This window comes from Macrosteles quadrilineatus, unplaced genomic scaffold (genome assembly GCF_028750875.1).
Source record: "Macrosteles quadrilineatus isolate MER2022 unplaced genomic scaffold, UCM_ALF_1.0 Scaffold_8__2_contigs__length_117827958, whole genome shotgun sequence".
In the NCBI taxonomy this organism is placed as follows: Eukaryota; Metazoa; Arthropoda; class Insecta; order Hemiptera; family Cicadellidae; genus Macrosteles; species Macrosteles quadrilineatus.
In genome coordinates, this window is record NW_026542601.1 from 114,455,194 (window position 1) to 114,471,504 (window position 16,311).

The 16,311-nt window shown below is 35.3% G+C and overlaps 1 protein-coding gene across 1 annotated transcript; it reads left to right on the forward strand.

The window, feature by feature from the left end:
- Positions 1–946: 946 nt before the first annotated feature.
- Positions 947–15,341, forward strand: LOC128999901 (glycerol kinase-like). Its single transcript, XM_054426659.1, has 11 exons — positions 947–1,195; positions 2,696–3,075; positions 3,434–3,651; positions 4,391–4,500; positions 8,613–8,715; positions 9,443–9,553; positions 10,241–10,497; positions 11,174–11,379; positions 12,171–12,308; positions 12,737–12,835; positions 14,729–15,341. Exons 2-11 carry the CDS (start codon positions 2,745–2,747, stop codon positions 14,821–14,823), a joined length of 1,668 nt encoding a protein of 555 aa, XP_054282634.1. The 5' UTR covers positions 947–1,195; positions 2,696–2,744; the 3' UTR covers positions 14,824–15,341.
- The last annotated feature ends 970 nt before the right edge of the window (positions 15,342–16,311 follow it).

Genomic DNA, 16,311 nt, shown 5'->3' on the forward strand with positions numbered 1-16,311 from the left:
TGTGTACGATAATTTTGCCCCAAATACGATAATTTTGGACTGATTGTACGATAATTTACGCCGGCCAATCACTGAGCTATAATAATAACTGGAGTAACCACTCTGTGTTTTAAAAACGTACCACTGTTTTTGCTGGTTTTGTTTCAGAGTTTCGTTTTGTTAGGTTGGCCGGGTGATCGGGTTGGTGGGACTTGTCAAATTAGAGGCAAGATCAAGATGGCGTCATCCTGTTTTGTTGATACAGTAGTAAACAAAACTCTGCCAACTCAACATTATGATTGAAATATAAGTTTATTTATTTATTTTACGAGCAAGAGCAACCCATTTTAACAAGATCATAAACCGATAGACGTTATTTAATCAAATGCCATAGGGCTATTGGCCTAAACCAATATCTCCAAACGAGGAAATTTGACTAGCCTATTTTCACCACATAGCTTGAAAAGAGGTAAATAAGTTAGTATTCATTTACTATCAAACAAAAACAATATATAATGTTTCAAATAACTTTAAATACAGATGTTTTAACGTGTAATAACTTAAATAAGTTGTTGATACAAGTCCTTGAAATAACATAACCCCAAATAAATAGTATGGTTAGGTTAGAATGAATTGGAATTATTTGACAGCATCCCACCAACCGATCACACGGCCAACCTAACAACACGAAACACCAAAAACAAACCAGCCAAAACTGTGGCACGTTTTTCTCCAACTTTTAACCAGAGAGTAGTGACTCCAGTTATAATCTATATCTCAATGCGGCCAATCTGGCAACACTGAGTGTACTCCACTGCTCCTCCCTCAGTCCTCTCCTCACTCACTCCGACTCCACTCCGTTCTACCTACACTGAAACCTGAAACTGAAGGAAGACTAGACTCAGACTGACACTCTAATCAAATGGATGGACATGGACATAACCCGACCCGACATAACCTTACAAATTGAAATTGAATCATCCATCAATTCAATTCATCATCATAGATGCGGCATTAATTTTGTTTATACTGTGTAGGCATATATTGATAATATTTTAATATTCTTAAATTTGGTATCGCAGTTCTGAGAAATTTCTAGCACTTATCCAAATAGGCTATCATACAAAAACGTAACTTTTCTGGTCCAATTAAATACACGGAAACTCACCGTATTTTATGTTAACTGGCAAAATGATTGTGCTTCAATTATTTTAAGGTAAGTTCTTAAAATATTTTGTCCTAACTCGTTATGCATATGGACTGGTCGTGTCTGCTTTGGAAGTAGACCTAGTTTTAGGACTTTTAAGTAAGGTTAAAGGCTATAATTGAAGTCAGCCTTTGAAAAGAAAACTAGGTCCAATATGTACAGAGAAAACTCTGTACCTGCTTTCTATAACTTGTAGAAATTCACTTGTTGTAAGCATATTTTACTGAGATTAGACCGTGGATTATCTGCAAGGTCACATAAAAGTAATATAGGCTACTTAAGGTAATTTAAATGTAGGCGACATTGTGTTGTGTCACATAAGATTGCTTATATACCCACCTACTCTTTCCCCCCTCATACAGCTCAGTTCTACACACTTTCCTTGCAGGTGCTCCAAAGTTTCTGTTCTGAATGGTTTTATGGGGTAGGCTAAAACTTACACGTCCATATCTGTTGGCACAAACAGCCGAATGAAAATATCGATCGATATATCGATTATTCGATATATCGTAATGGTTAGTTAGGTAAGGTTAACCTAACCTAACTAACCAAACGATATATCGAATTAAACAATCGAATAGGCTAATCTAACTTATATTACTCATTTGGTTGTTTGTGCCAACAGATATGGAAGTGTACCCGTTTTATGTTTTGTTTTAGACTGTCACCGGATTTTGCTCTCGGTAGTGTGGCAGGAACTGTTTTAGGTCCGACAAAAGCCGCTGCTACCTGTGTAGCGCCCCTAATTTTGATAATTAAATCATTCAAGTTAAGTTTAAGTCTGTAGGCTACACCAAAGATGTTCTAGTGCATTTGTTTAACGGCTTCACGAACAGGTGACGGATATATCCGCCTAAGTCTTTGGCGATAAAGGATGGGTGGCGAATATATCCGCTCTCTGCCATGGCTGCGCTCTCTCCCGCGCACACCCCCCACCTCTCCTACGCTCCCCCCTCGACGTTTTGCGCTCAACACTACGTTGTCTTTATTTATTGTTTACATACCTATTTTTCTTTATTTATTGCCTAATGTTGTCATGGTCATATCTTCAAAGACGGGTGGCAGATATATCCGCTGCTTTTCCACTCATGCGCGGACGGGTAGCGGATATATCCGCATAGTTAAAAACAAGTAAAAAATTATTTTGACAGTATGAAGTGTTCCATTGTGTTTATTTTATGTAAGTTATACTTGTATAAGAAAACACAAATAAGGAAAATTTATTTGTATTGTTTTTCATGTTCTATGTCACGATTTCGCCCGTCCGGGAAGGGTTAAGATAGGCCTAACTTAAGTCAATTTTCTTGGCACCCTATTTCAGTTTATGCAGCATTCATCCAAATTGTTATTTAACCCAATATTTAGCCTACTTATGTTTTAAGACGGGTGTGCTTTACTTTTGTGTTAACTCATGACCAATTAAACATTTGCACAAGGATTGATTCTAGATTAGTCTAATCCTGATATAACTTAACTTAGGCAATTGAAAACGTGACTTTTATTTTTCAGATACTGAGTAAATTTGTATGACATAGGCTACTCCTAAAATCTAACTCAGATGGGTTCACGTGGAAGATTTGGCCCGTTAGTAGGAGCAATAGACGAAGGAACAAGCAGTGCACGCTTCCTCGTGTTTGCTGCCAACACAGCCGAAGTCCTCACATACCACCAAGAGGAGATTAAACAAATCTGTCCGCAAGAAGGATGGGTTGAGCAAGACCCGTTTGAAATATTACATCTAGTTGAAAAATGTCTTTCAGTATCAGTAAATAATTTAAAAGAACTTGATATTGACCCTGGAGACATTGTTTCTATTGGAATGACCAACCAGAGAGAAACTACGATAGTGTGGGATCCGTTTACTGGGGAACCACTGTATAATGCTATAGGTATGTAACTTATGAACTTTGCATACTTAAGAAGCATAAAGATCCACAACATTTCAAAGGAAATGGCTTCAATCTTTTGTGAGGGTTGTGGTTTTATGAAATGTAGCCTATTTCCCACCACAACATAGTATAACCTGACTTGCTTTTCAGTTTTCACATAGTTGAAAACTAAGAAGAATTTAGCAGACTTTCTCCCTCACTGGGGGAAGGTTAGTTAAGTTAATGATAATGTAAAAAAATAAAGCCAAATGTGAGTTTTTTATATTTCCTTTTTTTTACGTCATTGGAATTCAAAAATAATTTTTCATTAATTAGGCCTATAACAGTTTACTTAGATTAAATCACGTTTCTTTTGTAGTTTGGTTAGACGTAAGAACAGCGGACACAGTGGAACGTATGAAAGCCAAAGTGAAAGGGAAAACTGCAGAAACGCTCAAGGCTCTCAGTGGACTACCAATAAGCACTTATTTCAGTGCTCTCAAGCTAAGATGGCTAATGGATAACGTTCCGGAGGTAAAAGCTGCTGTGGATGAAAAACGATGCTATTTTGGTACTGTTGATACTTGGCTTATATGGGTGAGTAAAATTTTACCATTTTTTACAATAGAGAAATGTAGACAGTCTTTATAGATTTTTAGTGACAATTAAGGTTTTGCATTAGGCCTAATAAGTTTATCTCAATGAATTCTAAATAACAATGTCAGGTAGGCCTACCTAAGATTATAAAATATTTGGAAGGTAAAGTTTCACATTTAAAGGTTAAACAACAACAAAATTTAAAAAAGCAAGCATTTTAGAAATTGTCTCGTCGTTTTAAAACCAACTAGGAATATTCCAAAAATAAAAAAAAAACAATATGGGTGTAACATTAATAAACCATCTTCAAAACACTTAATGTAGCCACGAATCTGCATAAACCCCAACCTGCCTTCTCCACATGCACAGTCAAATCAGGTTTTTTTTTGGGGTTGTTTTTACTTTTTTGAGTATATTTTATTTGGTAAAATCATTGTTTCAACCAAAGTAGATCTGTACCACTCCTTGGTGTGCGATGTGCTCCGCGCCATGAGAAAGTAGTTATGTAGGCCTATATTTCCGCAATTTGCGGTGGTTTCCACGCTTTAAAAACATTTGTTTAAGTTGGTTTATTGTGTATTAGGATCGTAGGAATGGTTTAAGAAAAGTCTTGAAAGTTCAGAAATACCAAAAAATGTAGGCTAGGCCTGGCAGGCAAAAGCCCTGCGCTAGTTAAATGTAAATGAACTTTTAAGCCTTAAGGAAAAGAGCTCTCTTTAAAGAATGTTTTTTTTTTTAGAATTTAACGGGTGGTATTCACGGAGGATTACACATCACCGATGTTACGAATGCTTCAAGGACCATGCTCATGAATCTACAAACTTTACAGTGGGATCCAACACTTTGTAGGTTTGTTGAAAACTATGACAACTCTTACTGATGATACTGAGTAGTCTGAAATCTGGGTCAGCCTAGTGGTTATGGTGGTCACCTATTTTGAAGAAGGTGAATCCTGACCAAAACATGTAGCCAGTGGCAACTGTCCATACTTTAGGAAGGAGTCCTCCCATTTTCAAGACAAAAGTAAAAATTATAGTAATTGACATAAATATGATTTACATTCCTGCATTTGAATGTACATAAACGTTAGCAGGGTCAATACTTTTAGGATGGGTAATAATGGACGCAACCATTTTTTGCAGCACGTAGTACGCGAGGTTTCTGTGGAATTGAGTCCCATATAAATCGTATGGACAGGGCCGGATTTCCCAATAGGCCCGGGACCGGGCCTATGGGCGCAAGGTCCCAGAGGGCGCACGGCCAAGAGGAATTTTTTATAGGCTATCTAAAAATAAAAATAAATAGTCATAGTTTATAAAAAAAACTTCTGAAGTTCATAAGAAGAAATTATTGTTATGAAATTAAAAATATTATTCAGAATTACGCATTATTTTCGTTACAAAATTGCTACAATTCGTTACAAAATATTGGTTATACGGGAGTAGGCTGTAGGGATGTTGACGTTGACGAGCGCCCAAGGGGTACGCAACGTATTGTCATTGCACTGGGCCACTATGCTGGCTCGTTGGCTGGCTCAGGCTCGGGCTCGGCACTACTGATCAAAGTGTTAAGGGCGGAAGCGTGCTAGACATTGTTACCACCCTCACTTTACAAAACAAAAGTTATTAACTAATCTTTTGATTAGTTTACAACAATCTGCAGGATCAAAAGTTAAAATATATAATACGTTGTGTTGAATATTAAAACAACGATTAATTTACGTTTAAATTTAACGAAAAAATATCAATCTCAGTTTGCATTAGATTTTAGAAACATTCAATACCCTCCAAAGCACCATTAATGCTGTCATTTTCTCCTCAGACCTAAGGATCGGTATGGTTGGCAGGAGTATTGGCTCTGTTTTGCTTTGGAAATATAAACTGAGATGCAGTACGACCATAGATTAAATATAGCTCAAGTCGACATCTCATGACATTGTTAATTCAATATTTTTTCATGTCTAGTTCATGTTGATGATACTGGACGTTAGTTTTAACGTAATTTTGTTTTTATAATTTTAGGGTTAGTTCTATGATTTGTGTTTTAATTTCTTGTAATATAAACAGGAGACGACCTATTGTTGATGATTAGATCGTTTTATTTTGGATAAACTAGGTTTAAACATAGATAAAACGTACTCCTTAAATAACAAGAATTGTTTTCAGCTAATCCAAAATTATGACAAATCTACTAAAGGAGTAGCCTATGTTTAATCTATGGTATAACGTACTGTATGGAGTTCAGGTTTTTGGGCCTGGAATTGGAATCAATGTCCATGTTTTTTTTTCTTTTTTCAGGAATTCTCGGTGGATTGAATTGTTACTTGTTTTGTTTCAGTCCCACGGCCACAAACGTGAGCATTTATTAAAAGTATAAAATTGCTAACTGTGTTTAAGACGGCATTTTGTTAAGGCTAAACAAGTCAATAAAAAAAACTTGCAATGATTCCGACGAGGAGTGGTATTCAAGCAATTAACTTAGGCCTATGGGCATGATATAGTTTTTAATAAAGGTTTGAAGGAAAGTAACTGTGACCAGACTAGGGGGCGGAAAATGATTTGGGCCTAGGGGCGTAAAAGTGCTAAATCCGGCCCTGCGTATGGAAAAATATACCAATCACAGAGCTCCATCAGGCACTAATGTAACAGTAATAGGGCGTTTGGGACTCCGTCCGAACAGTAGTTCTAACCATACCACAATGAGGGCTGATCACAGCAATCTGTTGACTGTCAACGTCGACACAATAGAATGATCAGTCAAAGTCAATAAGTGAATGCAGTATTTAGTGATTCGTAGATACTAATACAATACTAGCCTATTGTTTCTCTAGAAATGTTTTTCAGTGATGCTAATGAATTATGGATTCTATTAAAAATATTTCTGCAAAGTATGGTATGCAAGTGGTGAGGACAATTAATTATGAATAAACAGACAACAAAGACAATTATGAATAAAACAGTTTATATACAAAGAGTGGCCTAAACTGCTGTTTGTTTAAATAACTAAAATCTTTAACTTTTAACCAAGACCCTCCTTCGGGATCATTAACCTCCCCAAAAATTTGTATATGCATCCTCCCATTACTTGTTCTACCAGTCGCCACTGTCTGTAGCTTTTTGATGGTTCAAAATTTTACCAGCTGTCCTCACTTTTTGGACTTTTAATAAATGAATTCTGGCAAAACCAGTGGTTCTTAGCAGCAGGGATTGGATTAAAAATCATTCAATTCAGCTCTCATCTTGGCTGTAAAAATGCACTCTGAGCATTAGTATAAATCATATATCTAATCTAAAATGCTCATTATCAATATGCATGTGTACTTAATGAAGTACTACACATAGAAAGTCAGTGTAGTATTATTCCTATCACCCAATATTATTCATTGTAATGAAATGAAATAAAATGAAATGATGAAATGATATTTATTCGTCCATAGACATATAAGCAGATAAGCATAGACAGGCTGAAAATACATGAAAGGCTGGTATTAAATAATCATATGTGGTTATGTCATTGGTTGTAAAGCAAAAAACTCATCAATCTTATACAGGGGGTTTCTGACAAGCCATTCATAAATTTCATTCTTAAAACTATTGTAAGGGAGTTGAATTATTCTTGGCGATAGTTTGTTCCACAACTTTCTACCCATAATAATATGGCTTCTTTTAATCTTTTTCAGTCAAGGAATGTCAAGGTTTTCTCTTTTCCTAGTGTCAAAGCAATGAAAATCATCCATTAGAGCAAAGGTTTCATGCAACTTAAAACTAGATAACAATACATTATAAATATAAAGGTTTATCACAGTCAAAGCATTAAAGTTAATAAATAATGGTTTACAATTTTCATTTTGATCTTTGTTGAATATAGTTCTAATAATCTCTTTTTGGGCAACAAGAACATCATTGATGTAGTAACTATTTCCCCAAAGGATTATCCCGTAGCATTGATAGTGATCTTCTGAAACAACTTACACTTAATCGGATTGGCTTTTATCCATGACTTTAGAAAATCCAGAAAACTGTATAGAGTAATATTTTCCAACTCAACATCATGTGTATTTGTAATCATTAAAATTTAGACTTGTTGACAATGTAGTTTAAAAACAAATTAAGTTTTGGTAGTAGATAGTGAAGATGGTAATTGCAGACCTATGTAGTAGATGTAGCCTAGATTATATTCACCCATTATTTGATATGATAGTAGATGATTGATTATAGTAGTTTTGGAAGTAAAAAGAACCAACAAAATTAAAACTTTCATGAACAACCGAAATCAACACATCCTGTAAATTGTTAGAAGTTATAAGTGTCTTATTCATTTTTACGGCCTTATTAAATTGTATTACAGCAACTGTTTTAAAGTTCAAAATCACCACAGTGTCTTTTGGTTAATTTTTCACATTTTTGATACAGTTTTAGGAAGTTTTTTACTGCTGTATTTTCACAGTTAGTTATCTGTTACAGTGTTGTAGTGTTACTTAAAAATGACTTGCCACATTGCTAGACTAACGACTGTACTAATCCCTACTTAGTGTCTAGCTGTAAAGTGTCAATTATAATGTTTCATCAAAGCCCTCATTCAGTGATAAAGTTAATCAACATTCCCTATTTAATCAAGGTCTACATTTATTTTGGAAATCTCTGGATTTATGACGTCATTTCCATGCACCTGCTAATGTTCAATAATTTTCTTTTAAAATTTACATTCAAGATACTCTAAATTAAGGTCTTTGTTTTCAAGACATTGGGTAAAATCTGTAGATGTAATATGTATTGCAAGTTGGAAAGTGGATAAACATATAATGCCTTTCAATGAAATGTAATGACATTTATTTAGTATAAATACAATTTAATTAACATACCATAAGTTACCATTCTCGGTTCTCCTAAGAAAAAATATGTTTTAAATTTCTTTGCAATGCTTAACAAAAAATCAATCTGGCCTATTTCCTTTATGTTTAGGTTTTTTGGGATCCCCATGAGTATTCTTCCGAAAGTTAGAAGTTCATCGGAAATCTACGGCTACTTGGCCGAGGGTTTATTAAGAGGAGTTCCTATCTCGGGTGTAAGTAGTTGGTTTTATCTTTATCACTATCTTTTAATTCAATATTTAATGCCAGCTCAAGAGGCAAGGATCAGCATTCAATAGTGCCTATACTACTTTTGATATTCTGATAAAGTTATTATTTAATAAAATATTGTGTATTGAGTATTTTTTTCTTATAAACGTTGCTATCCTTGCTAGAGCATGGATGAATATTTTATTCAATTTCAAGCAATAGAAATTCTTGGCTTATCAAGTGTAAGCCTAGAACAAGATCAACACCCAAACACATATTTCCGATATTCCCTTCATTTGAAACAGTACCGTTCAAAAATAAATGTGAATTAACGTAACTAGGGTCGAACAGCTGTTTGTATGCATATTAGGACATCAGTTGACCTTTCTTTTTGGTAGAGTAAGAGGTTTTTATGAAAGAGGTTCGCAGCTTCTTTCAACCTTGCATTTGTCTATACATATAAGGCTCTGGCTTGGGTGAAAAGTTGCAATCAAGACAAGAGAAGAGCTGATACAGTACAAGTATGAACTGTACTGATACTGATAAATATTAGTGGGAGCAGGATGCAAACGATTTACCTTAAACTGAGACAAGTTTCTGAGAAATTACATTTTGAGTAGGCATAGCACTGGTAGGTAATTTTAATCACTAACTTTTCTTATGGGTTGACTTGATAAACGTTCATTTTAATTTAAACCCTACACTTAGTTCACCGCTTCAATATGTTTACAGTGTCTAGGAGACCAGCAGGCAGCTTTGGTTGGACAGATGTGTTTGAAGCAAGGACAAGCCAAGAACACCTACGGAACTGGATGTTTCCTTCTTTATAACACAGGAACTGCAGTGAGTTCAGTATATCGTTATAAGATTATTTGCACCAATATAAAGGATCTAACCAATTAACAAGTGCATTGTTATATATGCTTAAGTTTAAACCCGTTATAAGGGAAGACATTTAAACACCTTCTATTGATCGTGAAAGCAAAACTAGACTGTAACTTACCGATTTGTTAAAAAAATATATCTTTGATTCAATTTAATCGGCTATATAGCTGAATGGAATAACTCAATGCAAATTTAAGTGGTAAATCATGTAAATATGGTGTTAATAAAGTTTTTTAGGTTAAGCTATCAATGTTTACAAAAAATAACAAATAACAATTTCAGTTTTAATGTAATTATATCACAAAAAGTGTCAATATATTTTATACTCGTGTACATTCCATACTTATACCTGCGTCATTGGATCCTCCCGTAACCTAGGTAGAACTAACTGCCTCACGCTTTGGTAGAGTCCCACACTTTCCCTAGTTAATCCTTGACCTCCCACCTGATTCTCCCATAATTTGATAAATGTTCTTTAGTATAAAAGAAAAAAAGTTGTACTAATTAAGAATGTCTACTAATCATATTTCACTCTTTTTCCTTTACCTTAATTTGTTATTTGTGTGCTACCTATTCTACATTAGGTTTCTTCAAACGATTTATTAACAAACCTAAATATGTTCTAATCACAACCCTCCTCGTCAGATAGTGTTATCTTCACACGGGCTGCTGACAACAGTAGCCTACAAGCTTGGTCGAAACGCGCCGGCTATCTACGCTCTGGAAGGTTCCGTAGCCGTGGCCGGCGCAGCTCTCACCTGGCTACGGGACAATCTCCACCTGTTGTCTGATGTGAAGGAGACAGCCACTGTGGCGCAGGCTGCCGGTGCTACAGGCCATATTGTGTTTGTCCCGGCGTTCTCCGGCCTATACGCTCCCTACTGGCGCAATGACGCACGTGGGTACGATGTTTTATTACTAAAGTTTAATGTTTGCGAGTTTTACTGTCTAAAGAAAAAAATCGGAGGTCCATGATCATAAACTAATAAAAGTGTTTATGTATTGTATCTTTAATATCACACAGGAATGAAGATATGACACAATGAGTCTTTGACTATTTTTGTTAGAACTTGTAATTACATTGATGTTAAAATTGGCACCAGTTTTATAATCAAGATCAATTATCAATCAATGAGATGGGGACGCAAAGTGATAGTCAGGAACTGATTTACACATTACTTTAGGCTAGTCCTAGATGGTTGCGGCATTATCACATGGATAAAATCCACTGGTGATTTGCAGGATTTGAACCCAGGACTTTGCGGATCGAAGTCTCACGCTCTACCACTAGAACAACTTGCTCCCGAGCCAAATTATTTGTTTTCATCTGTAGGCCTAAAGATTGCACGGTTAGAAATTCTCATGTCGCCTCAGTTGCAAAAGACAATAATGATTCCATGATCATCATTTCAAGTTAAGATAAATTGTAAAAACTTACTTTTGAAGATGTTATCTATTGTTTAACGCATAAGGTATAAAGGTGCACTGGAATTAAAAATTGTTAATGTCTTCCTTAAGTGTTCATAAAGAATATTATTTCTATTTGCTAATTTTTAACTAACGTAACGTCATTGGCAGGATCATCTCCGGAATCACGCAGGACACCAGGAAGGAGCACATCATACAGGCCGCTTTGGAGGCTGTGTGTTTCCAAACCAGGGATATTCTGGAGGCCATGAACCAGGATTGTGGGATTCCATTGACCAAGCTACTGGTGGACGGAGGCATGACTGTGAACGGCTACGCGATGCAGTTACAAGCTGACCTGTGCGGAATACCTGTCGGTATGTAGGCCTAGCCTGTATTATGTTATTTATAGGGGTCTGCGGTGCATCGAAAGAGTCGGTTCGGTACGGCTCTGGCTTAATTACCGTCATCGGTTTGGTACAGTACAACTTCGGTTCCGTACAGCCTATTATAATAAAAAATAACTTCAATTTAATATGTCAGGTATCAAAAGTAAATGATTAAATATTGTAGTGCACTACGATTTAAATTGTAGTTTACATATAGAGATTAAATGTATGAGACAAGCTTCAAATTATTTGTATTAATATTTTTCTCTAGTCCTGTTTAGGCCTTCCTTCCTAACACACTCTTCTGGAACTAGTGGAAAATGAGAGAATAGGAAGTAACTTATACATTTGTCAATTTACACAAGCATAGTAAAATTTGTCAATCACAAATCTACATATTTTTTTCATATCATACCCTCAAGTCACCAAAACTGCTGGCGCAATAGACATACAACCTTACATTAAAATCATAATGTAAAGTTGTGTTCCTATTTTGTCAGTTTGGATTCTTTCCCTTTTAAGTAAGACAGCTATCCCCACAAGAAGTCCTAAAACCCAAAGCCCTTGTGCTCTATGTTATATCTTTAACCTAAAACTATAAAAAAGTTTACTAATTCCAAGTCTACTTCTACGTCAAGTTTGTTTTGTGGACATTGTCCAGATAAGTCCTGCTTAGATTAGCAAAATTTGGGGTCTTTTTATTCCTTCAATTTTTGTATTTCCTAGATATAGGATAAACCTACTATGTAATGTGTTTTAAATAAAAAACCTTTTTGCAGTCCATCCTTGGATGTTCGAGGCCACTGCTCTAGGAGCTGCCATGGCTGCTGGGAGTGCCGAAGGTATTGGTGTGTGGGACCTGAACAATATGCAACCGGTACCCAGCGACACTTATCTGCCCACCATAACTGATGATGGTACGTGTGAGTGACTGTAGATACTGATAGATTACTTGCAATTGCAATGCTAAAACTCACATGTTCTTTGCTATTGTTTCATCATCACACGCAATTGCAGCAATCTGTGTTATATTACAATGCAAAACCATTGAGATTGGTACCTGAGTGGACATTTAGTGGGACGTGTTTATAAAATCTGTAATGATTCCTAGCATCAATCATCCAACTACACATTTGGTAATGTTCATAAGATATTGCAAAGAGATATGATTTGATAAATAAATGCTGGACAAAAAAATTTTAATTCTTCTATAAGTTAGTTAGCTTTTTTAGTGAGTAGTCTTATAAATTCAGGTGTTTCACATTACAGGCTGGCCACCTATGCGTGGACACATTTTTCCTCCTCTTCCCTAAAAAAGGTTGATGTAAGTTGTTTTGAATTTCAGAACGAGATTTGAGGTATGATAAGTGGAAGAAAGCAATTCAAAAAAGTTTAGGCTGGGATCTAGATGCAACCCCTCGGAAAACTAATGGAAATAATCTAGGTAAGCAAACTTATTGATTGTAAATTTAAGGTTTTTATGCCACTTTATTTTGGAGAAACCTTTTTTGTTTGGAGTTGTATAAGTGTGGAATCTAATCCACAAACATACAGGTATTACCTCATAAGCAATATAGGCTAGGCATATTAGGAATATAAGTGACAGTTAGCGGAAAGTTTAGGTACAGTCCTAATCATCACTTTTCTTTATGTTTTTTGGGTCGCTGAACACAAATATGAGGTTTGCTGACAGATATTTTGCCCGGAACATTGGTTATTTGGTGAAAAACCTTATACAGGACATTATATAGGAAACTTGTAGTAAAATTTGTCATCTTTAATTTTACAAAGCAGGATTTTCTCAAAAACCCATACTTGCCGAGATTTGCCCGAAAAACCAAAAAAAGTGCCCAAATTTTAAGGTTTTTCACCAAATAACCAATGTTCCGGGCAAAATATCTGTCAGCAAACCTCATATTCGTGTTCAGCGACCCAAAAAACATAAAGAAAAGTGATGATTAGGACTGTACCTAAACTTTCCGCTAACTTTCCTAATATGCCTAGACTAATAGGGTTATTTAAAAAAGACTTGCATTGGATGAAATATCTATTTTGATACTATAATTAATAAACATTATACAGTAGACCCTCTCTTAACTGACCAAGGATTAACTGACAATTGGATTATTCACCCTTTCTCGTAAAATATTACAGTTTGTTTTAACTGACCTTGATTTGAGAGCAGTTTGGTTTAACCGCCGCTTTCTAGGAATCTCGGTATTTCCGCTCCCACATTTGGGGATTTTTTTTTTTTTTTTTTTTGTCCTAGGACGCTAGGCACGAGCCTGGGATTGTTTTTCACATTACTTCAGGCTAGACCTAGGGGTTGCGGCATTATCACTTAGATAAAATCCATTGGTGACTTGGCGAGGATCGAACCAGGGACCTCACGGACCAAAGTCCCGCGCTCTAGCCACTACGCCAGCTCGCTCCCCACACATTTGGGGATGGGAACAATACGCTTAACTCTACAGGATGTTACAGGCTCTAGACAATAGACAATATAGGTACAACTATAAATAAACATAACCTGCTTGTCGTAACGAAATGGTTGCATGTTTCTTTAATTTGACAAAAAGTTCTGTAGGTACTGTATTTAGATTGATTTGGAAAGGATCAATAAATATTACTAAAGGTATTAAAATAAAAATTTTTATTGACTCTTGCCCACAACTAGGCCTATAATTCTTTCTTTGTATTGGACTTTACCGTGTTTTGGATTTTTTTATGATCGCCAATACTAAAAAAAAAAATCAAAGTAGCCTAAATAAGTGTTGTTTCTTGTTTATCTTGTAAATAATGCACGCACGACTTCAGAATAATAATTGCATAATTCCAAATGAATTTCACTTAATTTTTGTAAAGTTTTTAGGGATAGCCTGTTTTAACCGAACTTTTGAGTTATCTGACCTAGGTCCAGTCCCGTTAGTGTCGGTTGAGAAGAGACCTAACGTACAACACAAGTTAACAAAATAGTTGGGGAAGCTGTTATTTGGAGGTGTACAAACCCGAGATTTCCCTGCAATCTTGAATACATTATAGTCACATGCAATAGTAGCAAAGCTCAAATTCCAACCCCAAAAATCTTCAAAGACACTTTCTGCTATCGAGATAATATTTACTTAAGCTTGATTTTCTGACATGGTGCTCCATCACTCGAGCTTTTAAGCTAGGCTCGGCTCGGATACAAAATTGAGCTGCTCGCACACATCTAAGCTACTGTACAAGTAATACTTTCGTAAGGCTCCACACAAGTACTTATCCAGTCAGTAGTACAAACAAGCTTATTTGCAATTTGTAGATGATAAAACATTGACATAATTGTTTAATTTTTCAGAGAATAACATTCGTGTGCTATCCATGGTGCCTTGTGGACTATTCTTCGTATCGTCTTTTGCTCTGATGATATTTAGTAAATACCTTCAAAGCTGACACAGCTAAAACTACGACTAGTTTGAAGTAGCTTACCATCACATTGATGGAAATGAAAATTATACTATTTAGCGATAGTGTTTTGAGCTTTTATTTTTAGTATTAGAAGTGTGAAGGGAACTCAAAAATTAACTAAATATTATTTCTTTGACCTGTTTAATTTGACTCAGTGGCAATGTTTCATAAGACTAGATTATAAATTTGGCACGTAACTAAAAGTTCAATCAAGTCTCTTCATTTATTAATTATTAATTTACTGAAATACACAATCGTGCGTTAAATTAATTGATCAAATCAATCCAAGTTGAAATAATAATCAACCAACATTCCATGGTTTTCATTTGAGATAAGATTTAAGATACTCTGGAATATCTGAATAGTTTGAAAGTGATAAGTGTACCTGTAAAAGTTGCAATATATTAAATGCATGGATTAAACTAATTATATCATGACAGATGTAATACCTGGTGAATCCAGCGTATTGTTCCTTAGACTTACCATTATTTTTTACACAATTTCATGGATTAGTCGTTTTCTTTTGACTCAAGTCAAGTTTCGTTTTATAACACACTGTAAATTAAATCAATGTTGGTGCCAGAAAACATCATGTGCTTCCAGCAGCATTATAATGAATCGTGATTTTTTAATGTCATAGACACATCCTTTATTATTGGAATAAAGATTTGATCTTTCCTTGGTAGGTTTTATAAACAATAAGATGAAATGAAATGTATCACCAAGTTCACGTGCTTTTTATCCTCAATAGAAAATCAAACTAGCACTGACCGTCAATTTATAAAATAGGCATACTTACTATCAATGTGTTGTTTTCTTAAGGGTTGTAATGCTTGTGTTTTATTGTTATTGTTTGTTTTAATATTTAAGTTGTTATGTAGTATGTTGTTAAATAAGTTGTTGTATAAAATGGACTCTTTACTTGTTTCCTTTGGTTATTGAAACACTTTATTTGACGTCCTGCTAAGCTGATGGGTTCAACAAACAATGCGTTTTTATAGAAACTTTCATTGTGAATACTCCAGAATTTAAATTCTGTCTAAATGAGTACAATGCTTACAAACATGCTCTTATACTTTTAGCACTGACCTTTCGAGTGAAAAAACATGGCAGACACAACTGATAGCTTTTTCAACTCAAATTTAATTGGAGATTAATTTTAAGTTCTTAAAATAGTAGGCTATACTATATTATGATTCCCCAAGTGAACCTTTTCTTGATTTAAGTTCTATATTTAGTTTAGTACAGTGAATTCCCCTCCAGAGGTTTTAGGACCTGAGTTTCCCGGTTAATCATGTTGAAGCCTTCCGGAATTGGTAATGAATTATAACAGGTTACGTACCTTGACATCCACAATTCCTACTCTTTCTGTGAGTAGAATCGTTGACCAGTTCAGTGACGTGTGGCGGGTGGCCAGCTTTGTTAAATGTGTTGTGTTATGTATATGTGTTAAATGTGTTTTTTAAATTCAAC